The sequence below is a fragment of the Cnephaeus nilssonii genome, assembly GCF_951640355.1.
Source record: "Cnephaeus nilssonii genome assembly, chromosome: 2".
Lineage (NCBI taxonomy): Eukaryota > Metazoa > Chordata > Mammalia > Chiroptera > Vespertilionidae > Cnephaeus > Cnephaeus nilssonii.
The window spans coordinates 44,530,221-44,550,309 of NC_137073.1; the positions used below are offsets into that span (position 1 = coordinate 44,530,221).

General features: G+C 38.6%; 1 protein-coding gene across 1 annotated transcript in view; it reads right to left on the minus strand.

The window, feature by feature from the left end:
• Positions 1-6,547: 6,547 nt before the first annotated feature.
• The window catches only part of HSD17B4 (hydroxysteroid 17-beta dehydrogenase 4), an 80,128-nt gene continuing 66,586 nt past the window's right edge, over positions 6,548-20,089 (minus strand). Inside the window, exons 23-24 of the mRNA XM_079760069.1 lie at positions 13,793-13,920; positions 6,548-7,020 (exon numbers count right to left, since the gene is read on the minus strand). Coding sequence (XP_079616195.1) covers positions 6,931-7,020; positions 13,793-13,920 — 218 coding nt within the window. The 3' untranslated portion in view covers positions 6,548-6,930. The remainder of the gene's footprint in view (positions 7,021-13,792; positions 13,921-20,089) is intronic.

Sequence of the window (20,089 nt, forward strand, 5' to 3'; positions counted from 1 at the left end):
GTGTTGTCACAAGGCACTTGGGGAATGGAACATGAATACATAAAGCAGCTATACGGGAGTATCAGCTAGGGGTACATTTTCAACTCCCCAAGGACGTCAGAATTCAAAAAACATCAAAGATAAAAGAGCTTCTCTGGTCCAAGTAGTTACACAATACCCAGCCTTCTCCTATTTCACCTTTAATTTAAGAATTTTCTATAATTCCAGTTATAGAGTAAAAACACTGCTAGCTTTAAAGAAGCAGCACTTTTCAGAGTTCCATTCACTTTAATTAAGGAGTCTACTTTAAGGCAGATCGTATTATCCTTAAAAGATAGGGATGGAGAGACATGTTTAGAAGTTCTACTTAGAAGCATAGTGGATGAAACACCAACAAGGACTTGAGACCTAGTTTCTTGGTCTGACTCAAACCTCTCCCATGTGACCTGGGACAACTCACTGGGAGTTTCACTGCCATCTGCCGAGTGGGTTTCTTTTTTATCAACTCTAAAGAATAGAACTGATGACTCACATCTGGGGAAATACATATTTCTTAAACAACCCATTGGAAAACGTTAATTCTCTAATTAATGAAAAATACTGTAGCAATTTGAAAACCAAGCTCATAGATACAAAGGACGGATTGATGACTGACAGAGGTTGGGGTGGAGAATGGAGGGTGTGAGAAATGGATAACCTTTTTATTTTAGGTTAAAAGTTCAAATAAAAATTTTTTAAATGCAATTTAAGTCACACTTCAGAGAACATGAATATCTGCTACTGAATTTCTTTAAATAACAGCACTTTTAAGAAGTAACAATAAAATTAGATTCACTCATCCAATGTAATAAGCTGCTTGAAGTTAGCTATTTTCTCTTCCTTATTCACATCTAAATCTTCAATGCCCCATATACAGTAGGAGTTCAGTAAATACTTAACTGACTATCCATTGGTGGTCTTGAAAATTGTTATTTGGGAATCGATGTGGTTATATGTAACAAAAGCCATATTTCTGGAACAGCTCCCATATTAAGCTGAAAGGTGAAGAGTAAGGGGAAATGACATTTGTTCCAATCTGTCCTAACTCATCTCCACAGGCCAAAAAAATTGAGTAATCTTAACCAGGCAGAGGAAAAATAAGAGAGGCCTATTTTTATAGGGGATAGTTGGCCGGAAGGTAGTGGTACCAAACACCACTCTAATTCCCCAATCTGAACTCTAAGGTAAAATACTCTCACTGTCCAGGCGCCCTCCGTTGGGAAATGGGCAAAGGTAGTGGCTCACTTTGGACTGAGGCTTGGTTCTCAACTTCAGTTGGTTATTCAAAAAGGCCAAAGATTCAAATCATTTTAATGCACGGAGTTCCCCACCTTATGATAGGTCCTGTGGTGTGACCATTCCCAATCAGAAGCAGGGCCCGCGCCTCCGGTCCATCATTACACACCTGGTAGCGTGCACACTTCTAATTTACTCCTACAACCACCTCATTTGAGTCACAGACCTAAGTCTTATTGCTTCCATTGCTTTTCTTGCTTGGTGATACAAATTCAGTAACACCAGGAACCGAAGCACTGTGAGTCAGCCTGCATTGACTTACAGAGGCTGTCACTTTTGTTTTCTGTGTCAGAGCTCACCATTCCTAAAGATACCCACGCTTGCTCTCCTTTCCTCACCTCCCCAAGTGGGATGATAGGCACAGGGGGGACTTGGAGGCTGTAAAGGATGTCATGAAGCTCCCCTTACATTTTTACCCAGTAATTCCACTTCCTAACAGTTTTAATGTGAGGAAACCATTCAGAAGACATGAAATGTCTACAACAGTATTGTAGAGGGTGGTGGTTCATGAATGTTGATGGGGATGAAAAGGTGATACCTGAGTTGCTGGTTTGAAAACGAGTGGATGTTGGGACCATGGTCTAGTTAGACTCTAGTACACGTTACCTCCACAGAATGCATGTGTGGGCTGGGAGGAGCAGGGCCAGGGATGTGCTGTGCAGTGGGAGAGAGCCTCTCATATTCCCATAATTCAGGTGAGTTCATACTTTCATAATTATTCAAAGCAAACAAAAATGACACTTTAAAGTTTTGTTTTCTCAACCAGAGCTCTCAACACCTTAATTCTGGTCCTACCTTGCAGGCCAAATCTAGCCCCTGGCCTGTTTTTGTACAGGTTTTTTATATTTGTAAAAAACTATTTAAAAAATAAATATGCAACAGAGACCATATGTGGACTGCAAAGCCTAAAATATCTGCTATCTGGCCCTTTACAGAAAATGTTTGTTGAGCCCTGATTTAATCAGTCATTATCCTTTACTGATGGAACTTCCGGATACTAAGGAATAGAGAGCTATTCGACCTCCCTTCACAGGATTCTTACTGGAAGTAATACATTTCAGTCTGGGTTTTCTGGCTGAATTTTCTGTCTTATTCCACGCTGCCTTCAAAAACTTCCCCAGCCACTGCTCCCAGCAACATGCAGCTCTTTCTACTTCTCTATTTTTTTTATACTTGTCAGCTGTGAACTCAAAAGTTATTCAGCCAAGCTTCTTAAAACTGTGCTCTGGGTGAGGCTATAAACGCTCTGTGCCTCAACATTTTCCCACCTCGGGTTTATCTTTATTTTTTAAGCTAAGTTAAACCCTGACATCTAGATGTTACCTACCAGGTAACTTCAGCAGATACAGTTCATACACATAAACCTAGATTCATTTTTAACTTAGGCTTGCAATTTTTCTCTTTTGCCTACCTATAGGTTTTTAAATATGTTCTTTTTTTTTCCTTTCCCCTCTTAAATAGCTTAGTCCACACTGACCTAATAAAATCTTCTGCTCTTCAGAAAAAATCACTTTCTATCACTCTCAGCTTTTGAGGCTTCTCAACTTCAGAATTTCAGTGGATTGGATTATCATTTAGTTTTGCTGCAATATTTGCTAAAGAACAAAATTAATGTTAGGGTAATAGTATTGTTAAATGGATTGTCTCTCATATCTATTTCTCTCCAATATAAAAATCAGCTTTCTCAGGTTATTTGCTTTAAAATACAGATCAAAAGTTCTGTGAGAAGTCAGAGGTTTCCCTACCAGTGTTGGTAAAAAACAGCTGTGCACAGCGGCACACTGGGAGGCTTAAGGAGATAGGGCTGTTGACCAGGCGAGGAGGTAAAAAGCAGTTTAGGAGAGCGAATGAGCCTTTGGGGCAGGTATTTCTGCCTTGGATCCCTTGTACCCTAAACTCCCTGATATCACCTGATTCTCTCTCTGCCCATGTAGTTTGGGTGTGGCTGATCCTATCAGGGCAGAAAAGTTAAGGTGGCAGGTCTGAGACTGCTGTCCTTAGAAAGGTTTGCGTGCAAGGTTGGCCCTTGGCTGGCACCTGGGAACTTATAGATTTCAGGAAGGTTCCCACCGTGCCCTCACTGAGAATAGGGGGAACCTGTGCCCAAACTGTACAAACAATGTGGCTTACATTAAAGTACCTGCTTTCCTTCTAGGAGTCTAGAATTTTGGTAGATGCTCTGGAGAAGCCTATGTGACCAAGCTCCCAGTTAAAGCCTTGGACGCTGAGTCTTGGTAGACGTGTCATACCTACTGCCACAGTTTGATGCTGGGGAAGTAAGCAGGTCCTCTGTAACTCCATGGGGAGAGAACTCTCAAAGCCTCTACCTGATCTCCTCTGGACTTCCACCCCGTGACGCCTTTTCCCTTTTCTGATTTTAGTTTGTGTTAACTTAATAAATTATAATCTTGAGTATGACTAAATGCTGAGTCCTCTGAGTCCTCCCAGCAAACCACCCAAACTGGGGGAAGTCTTGGGGCTCCCCAACACTTCATCCTTAGCTACATACAATGGTCAATCAGTACATCCAACATCTCTGGCTACAGTGATGGGCTCAGGGGTTGGCTTTTAACCCAGCACAGCCAGTGAAACCAGGTGAGAACTTCACTGGGCTTCTGAGATAACCCAGTGCTGTCCTTCTGCAGGTTGACTTGGGATGGGACTGTGACGCTGTACCTGGTGGCTGCCTTCTTGTAACCACAACAGGAATAACCTGGAGCTTCCAGGAGTACCACGTGGAGCTGGCGGATAGAGCAGGCAGAGATGGCAAAGAATTGCGCCTAGATAACACTGAATTGCTGGGTCAAGCCCCTTCAAAGCCAGCCCTACCCTTCAGTTATGTGCATAAATTCTGTTATGCCTATTTGAACTGGTTTTATTACTTCCAACTGAAAGAATACCAACTGATGCAACCATCAACCATGTTAAGAGGCTGACAGTAAGATGACCATCACAGATTTCTCAGTGGAGAAGCCACATGTTCAGAAGGCCCCTCTGATGGGTGGTGAGGGTAGGCAGTAAAAGACTGGAAAGCTATTAAAATGAGCTGTCACATATAAGGGCACACTTGGGAAGTGGTATCAGAGAATAAAATCCATAAATATTCAGGAAGTAGAAAAGACAAAAGCTGGTGATGGATTAAATATGGGGTATGAGGAAGAGAGAAGTAAAAAATGACTGGTTTCTTCATTTAGGCAAAAGGTGATGCTTTTAACTAAGACAAAAACAGAAAAAGACACAGATTTAGGGGTAAAGAAGAAGATCACATTTACTTTGGACATTTGTCTGCAGTAACTATGACAGCAGTCTAGTAATGATTTGAAACTGTGGATGGAACTGTGGAATTATGGAAAGATCAAAGCTAAAGATACAGATTGGGCGTTATGAGCACTTAGGTAATGGCTGAAGATATGAGTAGATTGAATGATCCAGGAAGAAAATGTCTCCTGAAAAGAGGAGGCTGAAACCTTGATCAAAAATCATGAAAAAATAGGTAGACAGAGAAAATTACAAGAGACAAGAGAGATTAACTCACAAGCTCCTTAAGAAGTTAATATATTTCTCATTAGAAGATAGAAAGTAACAAATTAAGAAGGATGGTGAATTCAATATTAACTATTATAGAAAGGTTAAGGAGTAGGAGGACCAATAACAAAGCTGCTGCTAAATCTAGATACCAGTGTCTCTCTGACCTTTGAAGATTAACAGAGAGGTTAGTACGATAATTAAAACATCGCTTTCTTGCCCTGCCAATGTGCTCAGTGGTTAGACTGTTGACCCACTCACTGAAAGGTTGCAGGTTTGATTCCCAGTCAAGGGCATGTACCTGCTTTGCAGGTTTGATCCTTAGCCCTGGGTTGGGGTGCGTGCGGGAGGCAACCAATCAGTATGTCTCTCTCACATTGATCTCTCTCTCTCTCTCCTCCCCACCACCTTTCTCCCTCCCTTCCACTCTCTTAAAAATCAATGGAAAAATATCCTTATGTGAGGATTAGCAACAACAAAATAAATCACTTTCTTAACATGTCTTAAACACCTAAGGTCTAGATTCAACACATTCATTAATGTGTGGTGGCATCTGACTAATTTTAATATGATTTTTCTATTTAGAAGGACATTAAGCTTTTCCAAGCTCAACGGGGATAATAACTATTATAAAAGACCACCATTAAAATACTGCCATTGTTTTTTTTAAATTTAGTTGGCATAACAATGGATCACTGTGAATTAAAGTTAATTTTAAGACACCATACAAAGTTCAAAAGACCAAAGCATAATTGCCAAATATGTAACTTTTCTTCTATGCCTTCTATATATTGTGCTCATTCATTAAATCAACAATAATACATTGAGGTCCTGTAGTATGTTCTAGCACTGTGCTAAACACTAAAATTCTAAATTTCTGAGACCTTCTCTCTTGATTCCTGAACTCTGATTCCCTCAATCTTATTCCCTGAAGCAAAGTACTGTGCTGAGGGCTCCCAGAAGCCCTATTCAGGACTGAAAACATCCCCTCAGCTGCAGGGAAGATAATCAACTGACTATAAGCACACTCCAGGAACTGCTCTGCTGCTTTGCCCAAGGTCATGGCCCCTCCACAGGGCAGGTTCTAACCAGTAACTTGTTAGCTCAGGACAAGTCTGAAGGCCATCCCAGCTTCTGAGCTCCTTAAAGTATCTGCTGAAGGCATGTGGTACAAGCACCATAGTGTAACTTCTCCCTCTGCCTAGCCCTGCCTCCTTTGTTTACCCCCACCACCTTCTCTATGCGCTGATCCAAAGCACACTTCTAAATAAACTTCCTGCCCCTAAATCTTCGTCTCAGTCCTCTCCCTGGAGAACTCACCCACCCACACATACCCTGCTCAGCTGTGCTCCATGACTGAAACGTACCCTCTCCCTGGCCTGGGCACCCATGCACTTTCTCATTACCTCTGCAGCCACACCATCAGAGAGCATTTTCTCAGCATTCATCATCTGAGCTAAAGGTTGGGGAAATAATGATATGACAGTACTTGCTAGTGAACATCTTACAATTTAAGTTTAACAATTAAGCAAGAAAGCTATATATTTGGTAGACTTACAAGCATTAGATGACAGTAAAGACTTTACAGCTAAAGGGGGAGAGGAAGAAAGAAAACTATTTGAGAACACAAAAGACCTTTCTCTTGCCTTAAAGCAGAATACTATCTACTATAGCAAAGTATGAAAAATGAGTACATGTATGAAAATTCATATTAAAACCAGGGTTTCAATTAATTACAGAAGAGAAAGTAACAAAAAGTGCAAAAGGCATCAATGTGGCCTTTACTCATTTAATTTTCTTTTCAACGTATAAAGCTATTAACAATTCTAAGGATACTAGACTTTAATGAAAAATTTTTATTATGAAGATAAGATCTAGGAAGGATAATTATGTGCTATTTTACAGTCCCTTGTAAAAATAATGATAACATGAAAAATTAGTAGAAAATGAAAATCTGAAAAGTTATCTGAAATCTGAAAATGTTAAGCAATTTCTTCTGCATCTTAGTTTTGATCACTTTTGCTGAATCGGTTTTGTGTATTAGGGTGAAGAGAGTTTTCTTCTACTTTTGTTCACAGTGGAGCATGTCCTTCAGAGCTTGGCATAGTCTTTAAAAATCGTCTGAAGCTTCTGGCTCAGCATGATGTTCCCTCTGGCCTTCAGTTTGCCACTGAAGAATGCCTGGAAAGAAGAGGGAAAAGAGTACCAAACTTTACCACGTTACATTTTATTTGTATTTTTAAAAGATCACTGTTAAAAAAAAAAAAAAAGGTCATTGTTGAGGCTGAATACAATTGAGTTAACTCTTGGCAACAAAGGCAACTTTTATCTAGCAATGATAGTTTAATGATTATAGTTTTAGACAGCTAAGAAAAAAATAGACTCCTGTGTATTTTAGAAAACCACAGACTAATTTATTTGAACTGACAGATCTGGGAGTTCTGCTTCAAACTATGCTTCTAGCTTTAATCTATGCTCTTAAACATGAATTTGAGAATATGTAAATAAAAAAGGCTTTACTGTGTTCCTAACAATTAAAATATTAAATTCAGAACTTTTAAAAGCAGATTAAAAATATACATTACGTCTTCATGAACTAGAAAGCCACATAACGATAAAAGAAGGTAGATAACAAAGTAGTGAGTAGATCCTGGGCTCTAGCATTAGAATGCCTGGGTTAAAATCTAGGCTCTGCCACTTACTAGAAAGCTGAGCTTGGAGAGATTCCATAACCTCTCTGAGCTCCAGCCTCCTCATCTATATGGGCAGGACAGCAGTACCTAAATCATGCAGCCTTGTTGTGTGAGTTAAATGAAATAGTGTGCAAAGTGCCTAGCTGAGAGTTTGACATGTGGTAAGAGCACAGCAAGCCCATTATTATCAAGCGAAAGGCTGTCGTGTTCAAACACTAAGAGCTCCTGTCACCTCTGTATCTGACCTGACAGAGGAAGTTGTGCAAGTGCTTAAGTTTCTCCTCAATGTCAAGTTCCTTATGAGTAAAATAAAAATAATAAATCAGTTTTTATCGCTTATTGAGAAAATAACACAGAATGGGAAATAAAAAGAAGTCCTTAGATTTTTAACTACATTATAAAATACACTTAACATTATGTACACTTAACATTATAAAGCAGCCCTACAAATATAATCTTACTTCAGAAGCACATCCATCAGCTTAAAGTGGGCATAACAGCAATTCTCAGCCCCGGGTGACAGATAAGAAACTGAGGCTCAGACAGCTTAGATAACCTGCTCGAGGCCACAAGCCAACAAGAAGGAAGGCCGACTCTTGAACTCAGGTGTTCTTTGCTCAACAATGTCTCCTGCTTATTAATGTCAGAAGCAAACCCTCATCAGCTGGAGGAAAAGCTAAAACTACTTAAACTTTTTATCCCAGAAAAAATCAGGGAGAACTCGTTCAATCAGGATTAAGTGCTGGATATTCAAACTGGAGACTGGAACTTCTAAACTAAGACTGCTTCACTGTACAGTTACAGGAACGACAGTCTGCGTGCCTGCAGAGGAGGAGTCAGTACTGAGGCCTGTTTACAGGTACTAACATCTGAGAGGACTTACAGCCCAAAATAAGAACACCTAGTTTTTTGAAATAAAAACACCAATATATGGTGGTTCTTACTGAGTGGAAAAAATGTGTACATAAATCTTAGTTCTTATTTATTTTCTTATAATAGATTCCTAGAAGAATTACTAAATCATGATATTTCTTACATAAGGTTCTTAACCACACCTCCATATTGCCATAGTTTCCAAAATATACACTGAGGGACCCCAGAGCATCTCAGCAAACCCACAGGGACACTAAGGAGTATTTAAAAATTGGTCAAATATAAAAAAAACTACAACATGAAAAACTACTCTTGTTTGGACTTAACTTCTTTTTTTTTTAATATATTTTATTGATTTTTCACAGAGAGGAAGAGAGAGGGATAGAGAGTTAGAAACATCGATGAGAGAGAAACATCGATCAGTTGCCTCCTGCACACCTCCTACTGGGGATGTGCCCGCAACCAAGGTACATGCCCTAGACCAGAGTCGAACCTGGGACCCTTGAGTCCGCAGGCCGACGCTCTATCCACTGAGCCAAACCGGTTTCGGCTGGACTTAACTTCTTAATAAACTGAATTATTAGGCATTTCTTTTGGCCTAGGACTGCCATGCAAGAAGCACTAAGACAATGAGTCGCCATAAAGGAAGAACCTCTGAGAAAGACAACACCAAATTAAAACTCTTTCCAGCTACATGGGAATTCTCTTACCCCAACCTTAACAATACTATTTTCTTAATTTTTGAAAATCCAAAGCAAAATGACATACTTTAATTTGTTTTAGATGCTTGGAAAAATCAATAGTTTCTCTTATGTATATTAGTCATTTCTATTTCTTTCATTAATTACTGGTTCACATCTTTTGCCCATTTTTTTCTATTGAGGTCTTACAGCTTTCCAGAATTTTTTATAGGTTATAGATACCACCATACTGTGTATCATCATCTTTATTTTTTCCTAGGTTAAAGGGAATACCTTATGAAGTCTGACATGCAGAAGCTTTTAATTTCTACACAGTCTAAACTACTGCTATTGAATTTTGTTCCTTATTTCTATCTCTGCCTTCACCTACTCAAGTATTAACTGATGACTACAGTATACTAGGCAATATTCTAGGCTTCAACATAGACATATCTCCCTGTTCTTATGGAGCGCATATTATAGTAGGGGAACCAAAAAATAAAATGTAAGCACAGACTTTAAGACTGGGAGCAGTAAGACCAGTTAGGAAGCTCTTTAGTAAGCCAGGTGAGATGATGGATGCTTGGATCCTGGTGATATCCCTTGTGGTGAAGAGAAGATGAATTTAAGGTATATTTTTGAGAGAAAGATCAGGCAGGATTAAGTACAGAAAGGATACAGAGGTATAGAAGGAAGCCAAGACAATTCTTATATTACTGAGCATATAAATTTGGTTAGAGATGATGCTGCCATTTCCTGAAAAGGGAAAGACTATGGAGAAAATTAAATCATTGAGTTCTACACTGGACACAGACATAGTAAGTTTGAGATGCCAGTAGATTTCCTATTCAAGAGGTCAAGTAGGGAGCTGATTCTATCACTATGGAACTCCGAGAAGACAACTGAGTGAGACATTTAAATCTGTGAGCTGTCACCCTAGCTGGTTTGGCTCAATGGATAGAGCATTGGCCTGTGGACTGAAGGGTCCCAGGTTCAATTCTGGTCAAGGGCACATGCCTGTGTGTGGGCTCAATCCCCAGTAGGCAGCCAATCAATGATTCTCTCTTACCATTGATGTTTCTATCTTTCTCTCTCCCTTCCTCTCTGAAATCAATAAAAATAAATAAATAAATCTGTGAGTTGTCAACTTATAAACGGCTTTAAATACTATAGGATGCATAGACTATTTAAGGAGAGTGTTCTTTAGAAAAGAGCTGTGAAATGAACCCTGAAAAACACCAAAATTTAATGGATGGGGTAGAAGGTATCAAAGAAGGTCAGGAATAGCTAAAGATGAAGGAAGCAAAACAGGAGAATATGGTGTCATGAAAGTCAAGGGATGAAATAAATTATTTCAAGCAATTGATGATCAAATGAGTTGAATGTTCCTGGAAAGTTGAGTAAGACATATAGAAATATTCATTGGAATTAGTAAAACAGTGGTCATCAGTGACCTTCACAACAATAGTATCAGATGCAGAAGTCAGATAAGAAAGGGCAGAAGAACAAAGTCAAGACAGAATGTTTAAACCTGTGCTGTACAATAAAGTAGCCACTAGCACATGTGGCTACTGAGCACCTGACATATCGTTAGTCCTGGCTGAGATGTACTATGAGGATAAAATACACACGGGATTTTAAAGAGTTAGTATTTTTAAAAAGGATATAAAATATTTCATCATTATTTTTAATATTGATTCCATGTTGAAATACTTGAATGTACTGAGTTAAATAAAATACATTAGTCCTTGAACAGCATGGGTTTTAACTGTGCAGGTGGACTTATATGCAGGTTTTTTTCAATAAATTTACAGTCAGGCCTCCGCTACCATGGATGTGAAACCTGGGTATAGAGGGCCAACTGTACATTTATAATGATGATAAATAGCATTGAGGTTGGAGAGAAGGCAATAGAACCAAATGAGTTTAGAAAACCCCTGATATTAATTAGCATTTTTCTAAAGATTATCATTAAGAATAAGAAATACCTAGGTTTTCATCAAGTTTTTGCTTCTGCTTTTATTTTTTACACAATTCCATTCAGTATGGTATTGACTTAGATATATGGAATAACATAAAGCACTACCATTTCCTAAGCAGCTGCCCAGTATCATTCACTGAATAATCCATTTTCCCCCAAAGGTCTGTTATTCCTAGCAATTATATAAATGTTTCCTTAATCCTACATTTAATCTTTATATACAGACATCTCAAGTATAATATATCTAAAAAAGAACTCTTAATTACCTATTCTCTCCCCCAAAGGCAATTTCCACTCAGCAGATGCTGTCATTCCACAGCTCAGTGGCTTCCATTCACACATAAGACCTGAACTCCTTACCAAGCTCTATAGAGTCCTGTGTGATCCAGCCTTGGCCTATTCTCCCATCTCACATCCTCCCACTCTCCCCACTGCTCATTTACTATCACTGGCCTCCTCACAGTTACATACACTTATTACGTAATCCTACTCCTGCCTCAAGCCTCTGCACTGGCTGTTTCCTTAACCTTACAGCTCAGCCCTCACTTTGTTCAGGCTGTTTTGGACAACCTTATCTAAAACTAGTAGCCCATTTGCAGGAAGAATCCTGCAAGCGGCCGCTGAGGCCGCGTGTGCTGCCGCTGCTGCTGCTGCCGTTGCGGCCTCCGAGCCTGCATCCGCTCGCCACTGCTGCCCGCCCCGCTTCGCTCCGCCCCGCCCGGACTTTCCCTCTGGCAGCCACCTTGCTTTCCGCTTTTCCTCCCTCTTCCTTCTAAGTTGTCTTCAGTCTTCACTCCTCCCTCCCTCAGAGTATGCAAATTAACCGCCATCTTTGTTGGGTAATTTGCATACTCGCCCTGATTGGCTGGCGGGTGTGGCTTTGGCTGGTGGGCGTGGCTTGGGCATAGCGAAGGTGCAGTCAATTTGCATATTACTATTTTATTAGGTAGGATAGTTCCTCTATCCTGTCACACTGTAATCCAGGGTTGGCAAACTAGAGCCTGTGGGCCAATACTACTCTGCTGTCTGTTGTGTAAGTAAAGTTACACTGGAATACAGCCACATCCATTTGTTCACATATGATCTATGGCTATGTTAATGCTACAACAGCAGAACTGAGTGGGTAAAACAGAGACCATGTGGCCTGCAAAGCCTAAAATATTTACAATGGGACCCTATACAGAAAGTTTGCCAACCATCACCCTAATCCATTACCCAGACTTATTTTTCTTCATACCTGAAATTATATTTCTTTTCCACTCACCTCTAGAACTAAGCTCCGCACAGTTGGGGCACTATCTTATCTTAGCCACCCCTAGAACTTGAATATGAATAGGTACTAAATAAATTCCTGGGAAGGAATAATCTGAGAACTCATTCAGTACCAAGTACTTACTAAGCTCTTCACATATACTATTGGATTTAGTTATCATCACAATGCTTTGGGATTATAATCATTCATTTTACCAATAAGGAAATTGAAGTTTAGAGAGTAAGTGGCAGGGCTAAGATTTAAACTCAGATATATCTGATGACAAAGAACATATACTTTACTGTACTACCTGACAATTCTTTTCAAATTATTTTACAATTCTTTTTAAATTAGTCTTTCTATCCAGAAAAAACGAACATTTTCCATTTATTCAAATTACTCTGTTCCTTGTAAGGTTCTATAGTTTTCTTCAAATAAGCACTGCACTTTCTTATTAGGGTGGTCATTCGTGTTTTTTAGTTTAGGTTGTAATTATAAACTAATTTTTTAAAATTTTATCTTTAGCTGGTTTTGCTGCTATGTGAAAACTATTTTAAATAGTTATTGTGCATTTAACCACTTCTTTGAACTCCTCTATTCTAAGAACCAACTAGTTGACTCTCTTGAGATTTCTAGCTACATAATCATGATTTGAAAATAACAATTTTTTTTATTCTACTCCATTCGAACTGCTACATCAGTTACTTTAATTTTGTGTGTTTGTAGATTGGGCCAAAAGTTTCAAAACAATACTAACTCATCATAGTCAGAAATGGCACTCTTGTCTTAATCATGGTTTTCCACTATAATGTCTGACTCTAACTGTTTCACCTTCAATAAGACACTAGTGCCCGGCCAGTGTGGCTCAGTGGTTGAGCATTGGCCCATGAACCAGGAGGTCATAGTTCAATTCCCAGCCAGGGCACATGCCTGGGTTGCAGGCTTGGTTCCCAGTAGAGGGTGTGCAGGAGGCAGCCAATCAATGATTCAATCTCACAGATGTTTCTATCTCTCTATCTTTTTCCCTTCCTTTCTTTAAAATCAATAAAAATATATATTAAAAAAATAAGACACTAGCTGTTATACTCTATCCTTCTATTTCCAATTTTCAATGATGATTAAGACAAATTCTTAATCATATATCAGGAATAAATGTCTAATTTTATGAAATATCTAATATCATAGGGTTTTTCACCTTTGAATTAATGACCTAATATAATACAAAGTGTAGATGTGGGTTTTATATTATTGATATGCTAAAGAATTCCACCAAAAGTTCAGTTTTAAAATGTGTCAGTTGAAACTCTACCAGAAAAATTCATGATCTGTCAACTCAGATATTGGTATCAACTGTGTCTTCTTCAGAGTTCTATGACTCTGCCTTATAAATCAGAATTTGGAAGTCAGCTAAAAACTGCAATTGTCAAACAGAAAGCAATAATAAAGAGAAAAATGAACATTTTACGAATATTACCTTTTGAGGGTCAAGCTTGCCCAGGACTACACCAATGAAATCATCATCTGAAAGTGTGATTGTTACGTCAGCAGAGCCTTTTGCAGGGCCTTGATATACTTTTCCAGTACCATTTTTTAGGTCAACAGCTACGGAAAATAGTAAAAAAACAATGTGGGTCATATTTTCTTCACAATATAGAGTAAAATAAACCAACTAAAATACAGATATTTTTACAGTTTCCAAGTTAATGTGCTGCCTATTTATTCTAAATTAGATATCACTTGCCATTTGGAAAAAAATGTTTTTAATCCTTTATTTTTTGAGGTGGCCTTTTTATAAAGAATTCTCCAAAAAGTGAAAACAGTATTTTTCCTCAGTGAAGAAGTTTACACAACAGAAACATTTTAATGTGGAATAATATAAGGAAATTAAGTTGGTGAAGTTTATATGGTTACAGCCTTTAGGTTCAAATACTCAACAAAGGAGGAAGCTGAATTTTAAAAGAGTTGAATGTTGGGGAAAGGAATACATACTATAATCTCCTTTCAAATACCTGAATTCATCAAGATAGTCAACATAAATGTTTTAAAAATATTCTAATTAGTTTTGTTTTGATTTTATAAAATATTTATTGCCTTAATTATTGTGAGTAAACATTAAAATTTACTCCTTTTCCATTAAATGTTTTTGACAGAAGAATTAAGTGCCCCAGGCTGGGTAACTAGAAAAACTATTAGACCTTTACCTTCATTGCTCCCTGTATCACATGTATAGAGCTTCATGCCATAGTTCCACTTGAAAAAGTTTTAATTATCATATATATGAGTGATACCAGTGAGCCAGCAACCCGATTCTACTCCAGCTTCAGCCTGCTGAAGGTGATTTATCTTGCTACAGTGAAGGAGCTGCAGTCACATCACTCTCCCTAAGGTGTATAGGGCACTCCCAATTTAGGGTCAAGGAAAAGCTACACATACGTAAGAAAAACCCACAGTGCTTAACTACATTCTGTTTAACCAAGCCTTGCTCCAAAGAGAAAATCAAATCACTCTAACTTTCCACAAAAGAGAACGTTACCAACTAAACTAAAAATATAATTTGATAGTAATGGTTATCTTGGGGAGGGGAAAGGGCTACGGGAAGGGAACCTCTCTGCTTTGTATACTTCATTCACTCACTTCATTGCTTCTACTGTGGGTGTCAGACAATAGGCAAGGTACTACAAGTGAGGCATGAAAAGCATAGACTGTTCTTATTGAAACTTACATGTTATGAATGTATTTTCATGTATATTTGTACTATAGTGAAAAGGAAAGAAAGGGAGGAAAAGAGGGAAGAAGACAGGGAGAATGGGGAATGAAGAAGGGAGAAAGGAAGGACTCTAAAGGGAAGCAAACCCCTAGCATTCAAAAACAACATTCATGGTTTAATTATTCACTAGTATTTCTAAGGCCCACTGTACATACTAGTCTTGCTCAGGAATAAAACTGTACCACACTCATCTCACTACTAAAGAGTGGTAGCAAGCCTCTTAGCTAATGAAGGTTCTTAGCTGTCTGCCTGCCCTCTCACTCACCTGGTTTTACGTGCTACTTCATAGCCATGACCTTTGTAAAGCAATAAAACTGTCTTCGGTGGAAATCTAGAAACTAATATTGATAAAATAAAAGAGCGCTAAGATGGGGAAAGTTCTTAGCAAGATACACAAAGTTGAGGTAAAGGGGTGAAACTTTCAGTTCTGCAGTGGCTCAGGTCACAGTCTACAACTTGCCTCTTGGGGAGAATCATCACCTGCCACCATCACTTTGAGTTTACAGACACCTGTAAGGTAACAGCTAATCTTAAATTAAAATGAAGAAACAGATTGTATATATTTTATCTTAGTTGTACAATTTATTTTAAAAGCTTTATAAAATGATTTTAGCTTTGTATTTATATAGTCATTATGGCTCTAAAGGAGTCCATAAAAAGTTCAGTTATACATTACAGCATTTAACGGGGGAGGGAAAGGTGTTAGATGAGCACACGGCATTTGGAAACTTGGAGATCTTCGAAGGTCTTAGGATATGGACCTTACAAATCACAAAGGGATACCCTGGGAGAAAGAAGTTGTTTTGTGGATACCTTCTCCCCTTAAGATTATAAATTCTTTGCTGAAACAAGAGCATCTAGTCTTTATACCCACTTATGATTCCTTGAATAGAAAGTACTTAGTAACTATCTGTTAAATGGCTGATTAAAAAGCACCTGGAAGAAGCATCTCTATAAAAATAATGACAACAAACAAAAACTTAAGATAAAAGTAAATATTTTTTTTGAATCACACTAAGAAGGACACAACACTTTTTTGCTATTCCTGCCAAAAGTTAATAAATTCTAATAATCATGAAGAAACATCAAATAAATATAAACTGAGGAACATTCTACAACATAAGTGGCCTCTACTCTTCAAATATGTCAATGTCCTAGAAAATAAAAACAGACTGAGGAATTCATCCAGGTTAATGGAGACTATTGTCTCCTAGAAAATAAAAACAGACTGAGGAATTCGTCCACGTTAACGGAGACTAGAGACCTGACAACTAAATGCAATATATGATCCAACATTGGACCCGAGCAGTTCTTACTTTTCCTTTCTTCATTTCTATTTTGTTATTGTTATTACTATTGTTATTCCTTTGCTATAAAGGACATTACTGAGGAAATTTGTGAAATATGAATAAGGTCTGTAGATTAAATAATACTGTATTAATGTTAATTTCCTGATATTGATAATTATTCTATGCATACATATAAGAAAGCATTCTTAGGGGATGCTACCACATTATTTGGGATAAAGAGACATTGTGTCTGCAAGTTACTTTCAAATGCTTCAAAAAAACAATAATATGTACAATAAATAAGAAAATGGAATAAAATGTTAATTTGAAGAAACTGGGTGAAGGACAGATATACATTCTCTATATTATTCCTGCAATTTTTCTGTAAGCCTGAAATTATTTCAAAATAAAAAAAAACTATGAAAAGATATTATTAAAATGAATAACACACACAGAAAAATGAAAATCCATAATAGTTTTAAGTAATCTGTGTGTAAATGCACGTGGCAAACAGTAAGGGGTTGTGATGGTAAGAGAAGAAGCAGCAACTGTTGCTAAGGGAAAGAATAACCTCAAGCAGACGCCTCTCAAACAAGTAGGTCCCCATCCTAGACTGGACAGCATCTTCTTTCCAAAGATCATCTTTCAAATCTTGTCTATAAATACATGAGATGCTCATTTGGATCCCAACCCTAAATATGGAACCAACACCCTTAAGATTTCATTTATATCCACGCTGAGAAACCCTACAGGGGTTTCTGTTTCAACCACTACAACATGAGCAGCAACCCAAGAGCTAACGGTATCCTCAAGCATGAATGTATTCTGATCTTAAATGAATGGCAGGTGCCCAAACTGTACATATTCTACCACATTCTGGCAAATTTCAAAGATCCAAAACAGATGACTTCTAACATGCAAAATAAAACACCTCTAACATCCATTCATTGTTACACAGTGCATAATGGATGCCTGGATTTAGGCCAAATAGGTAGACTTAGCACTACACCATTAGTTACAGTACACATTTTAAAAAAGCCAACTCACTTTATTACTCAGCTAACATTATTTCAGCAATAATGCATAGTATTTCTATAATCTTGCTATATAAATGCAAAATCCAATTATGTTCCTATAATGGAAAAGATTACAAATATGTAAAAGGAAACCAAATTTTCTTTAGGAGAAAAACAACCAAATTGCTCAATGCCAACCAGTTTAAACCTATCATCCTAAGGAACACAAATATATTTTTTACTCCGTAACAGTGTATCATTATTACATGAAAATAAATCTGTCTTTGTCAAAAGTTTCAGTTTTACAACTACTTTACAGCTATTAGATATAATCAAACAATAAACAAATCTTATTTGGGAACACAGGGCAACATTCATGTCTAGAGTTATAACAAATTTTATATTTAAAAATTGTTCGTCAGAGAAACCAAGATGGCGACATAGGTAAACACCTAAACTGCTGCCTCGCACAACAATTTCAAAACTACAACTAAAAGACAAAATGGACATAATCCAGAACCACAGGAAGGTTGGCTGAGTGGAAATTCTACAACTAGATGTAAAGAGAAAAGCACACTGAGACTCACAGGAGCTGCAGGAGGCAGAGGTACTGAGGCGCAAGCTCGGAGAGGGCTGGCAACTGAGTACGCGGCTGGCTTTCTCAAGCGGGAGGGAGAAAAAAGCTCCTGACTGTGCAGAATTCCAGTTCCGGGAAAGAATCTGGGGACCCAGGCTCATTCGGGGAGAAACTGGACTGTCTGGCAGCAGGCAGAACTCGAGGGCGGCTTTCTCTCAGAGGTGCTTACAGTGATTACCACGGGACACTGAGACACAGGGGCCTATTAGGGCAGGGCTGACAGGAAACCAATGCTGTCTGCTCTGACCTGAGACTCCGCCCCATCCAAGCTGAGCACAGAGGCTTTTGCAAGTATTGTCTCATAAGGGTGTCTCCAGCACAGAAGTTCTCCCAGCGAAGACACAGCTGATCCTCACAGCCAATTGGCCTGGAGGTCAATTCCTCCCAGTGATACCAACAACAATCAAGGCTTAACTACAATAAGACTGTGCACATAGCCCACAAAGGGGTGCACCAAGAGTGTCCACCTCAGGTAATTGGGGAGGCTGAGCCACTGGGCCCTATAGGACACCTTGCACACAAAGCCACTCTATCAACACAGGGAAGCAGCCAAAATGCAGAGACAAAGAAACAGGTCACACATGAAAGAAATGGAGGAAAGTAAATTACTGGATATAGAGTTCAAAACCACGGTTATAAGGTTTTCAAAGAATATTCTAGAAACTGCCGATAAATTTAGTGAGACCCTCGAGGATATGAAAAAGGACCAACTAGAAATTAAGCATACACTGACTGAAATAAAGAATAATATACAGAGATCCAACAGCAGACTAGAGGATCGCAAGAATCAAGTCAAAGATTTGAAATACAAAGAAGCAAAAAACACCCAACCAAAGAGCAAAAAGAAAAAAGAATCCAAAAATATGAAGATGGTGTAAGGAGCCTCTGGGACAACTTCAAGCGTACCAACATCTGAATTATGGGGGTGCCAGAAGAAGAGAGAGAGCAAGATACTGAAAACCTATTTGAAGAAATAATGACTGAAAACTTCCCCTACCTGGTGAAAGAAATAGACTTACAAGTCCAGGAAGCGCAGAGAACCCCAAACAAAAAGAATCCAAAGAGGACCACACCAAGACACATCATAATTAAAATGCCAAGAGCAAAAGACAAAGAGAGAATCTTAAAAGCAGCAAGAGAAAAACAGTTAGTTACCTACAAGGGAGCACCCATATGACTGTCAGCTGATTTCTCAACAGAAACTATGCAGGCCAGACACGAGTGGCAAGAAATATTCAAAGTGATGAATAGCAAGAACCTACAACCAAGATTACTCTACCCAGCAAAGCTATCATTCAGAATTGAAGGTCAGATAAAGAGCTTCACAGATAAGAAAAAGCTAAAGGAGTTCATCACCACCAAATCAGTATTATATGAAATGCTGAAAGTATTCTTTAAGAAGAGGAAGAAGAATAAAAAGGTAAAAATAAAAATTATGAACAACAAATACATATCTATCAACAAGTGAATCTAAAAAGCAAGTGAATAAAAAAACCTGATGAACAGAATAAACTGGTGAATATAAAAGAATCATGGGCATAGAAAGGGAGTGGACTGACAATTCTCAGGGGGAAAGGGGTGTAGGGGATGCGGGAAGCGACTGGACAAAAATAGTACACCTATGGATAAGGGCAGTGGGTGGGGGGTAAGAGCAGAGGGTGGGATGGGAACCGGGTGGAGGGGAGCTATGGAGGAAAAGGAGGAACAATTGTAATAATCTGAACAATAAAGATTAAATTAAAAATAAATAAATAAAAATTGTTGGTCAAATTCTAAGATGCTCACTTTATTTAGAGAAAAATGGAAATACTAGAACCATCCTATCTAATAAAAGAGTAATCTAATAAAAGAGTAATATGCAAATTGACAGTCACTCCAACACACAAGATGGCCACCCCCATATGGTCAAAGATGGCCGCCCCCATGTGGACACAAGATGGCCGCCACATGATGGCTGGCACAGGAGGGCAGTTGGGGGTGACCAGGCCTGAAGGGGAGGACAGTTGGGGGGGACCCAGGCCTGCAGGGGAGGGCAGCTGGGGGGGACCAGGCCTGCAAGGGA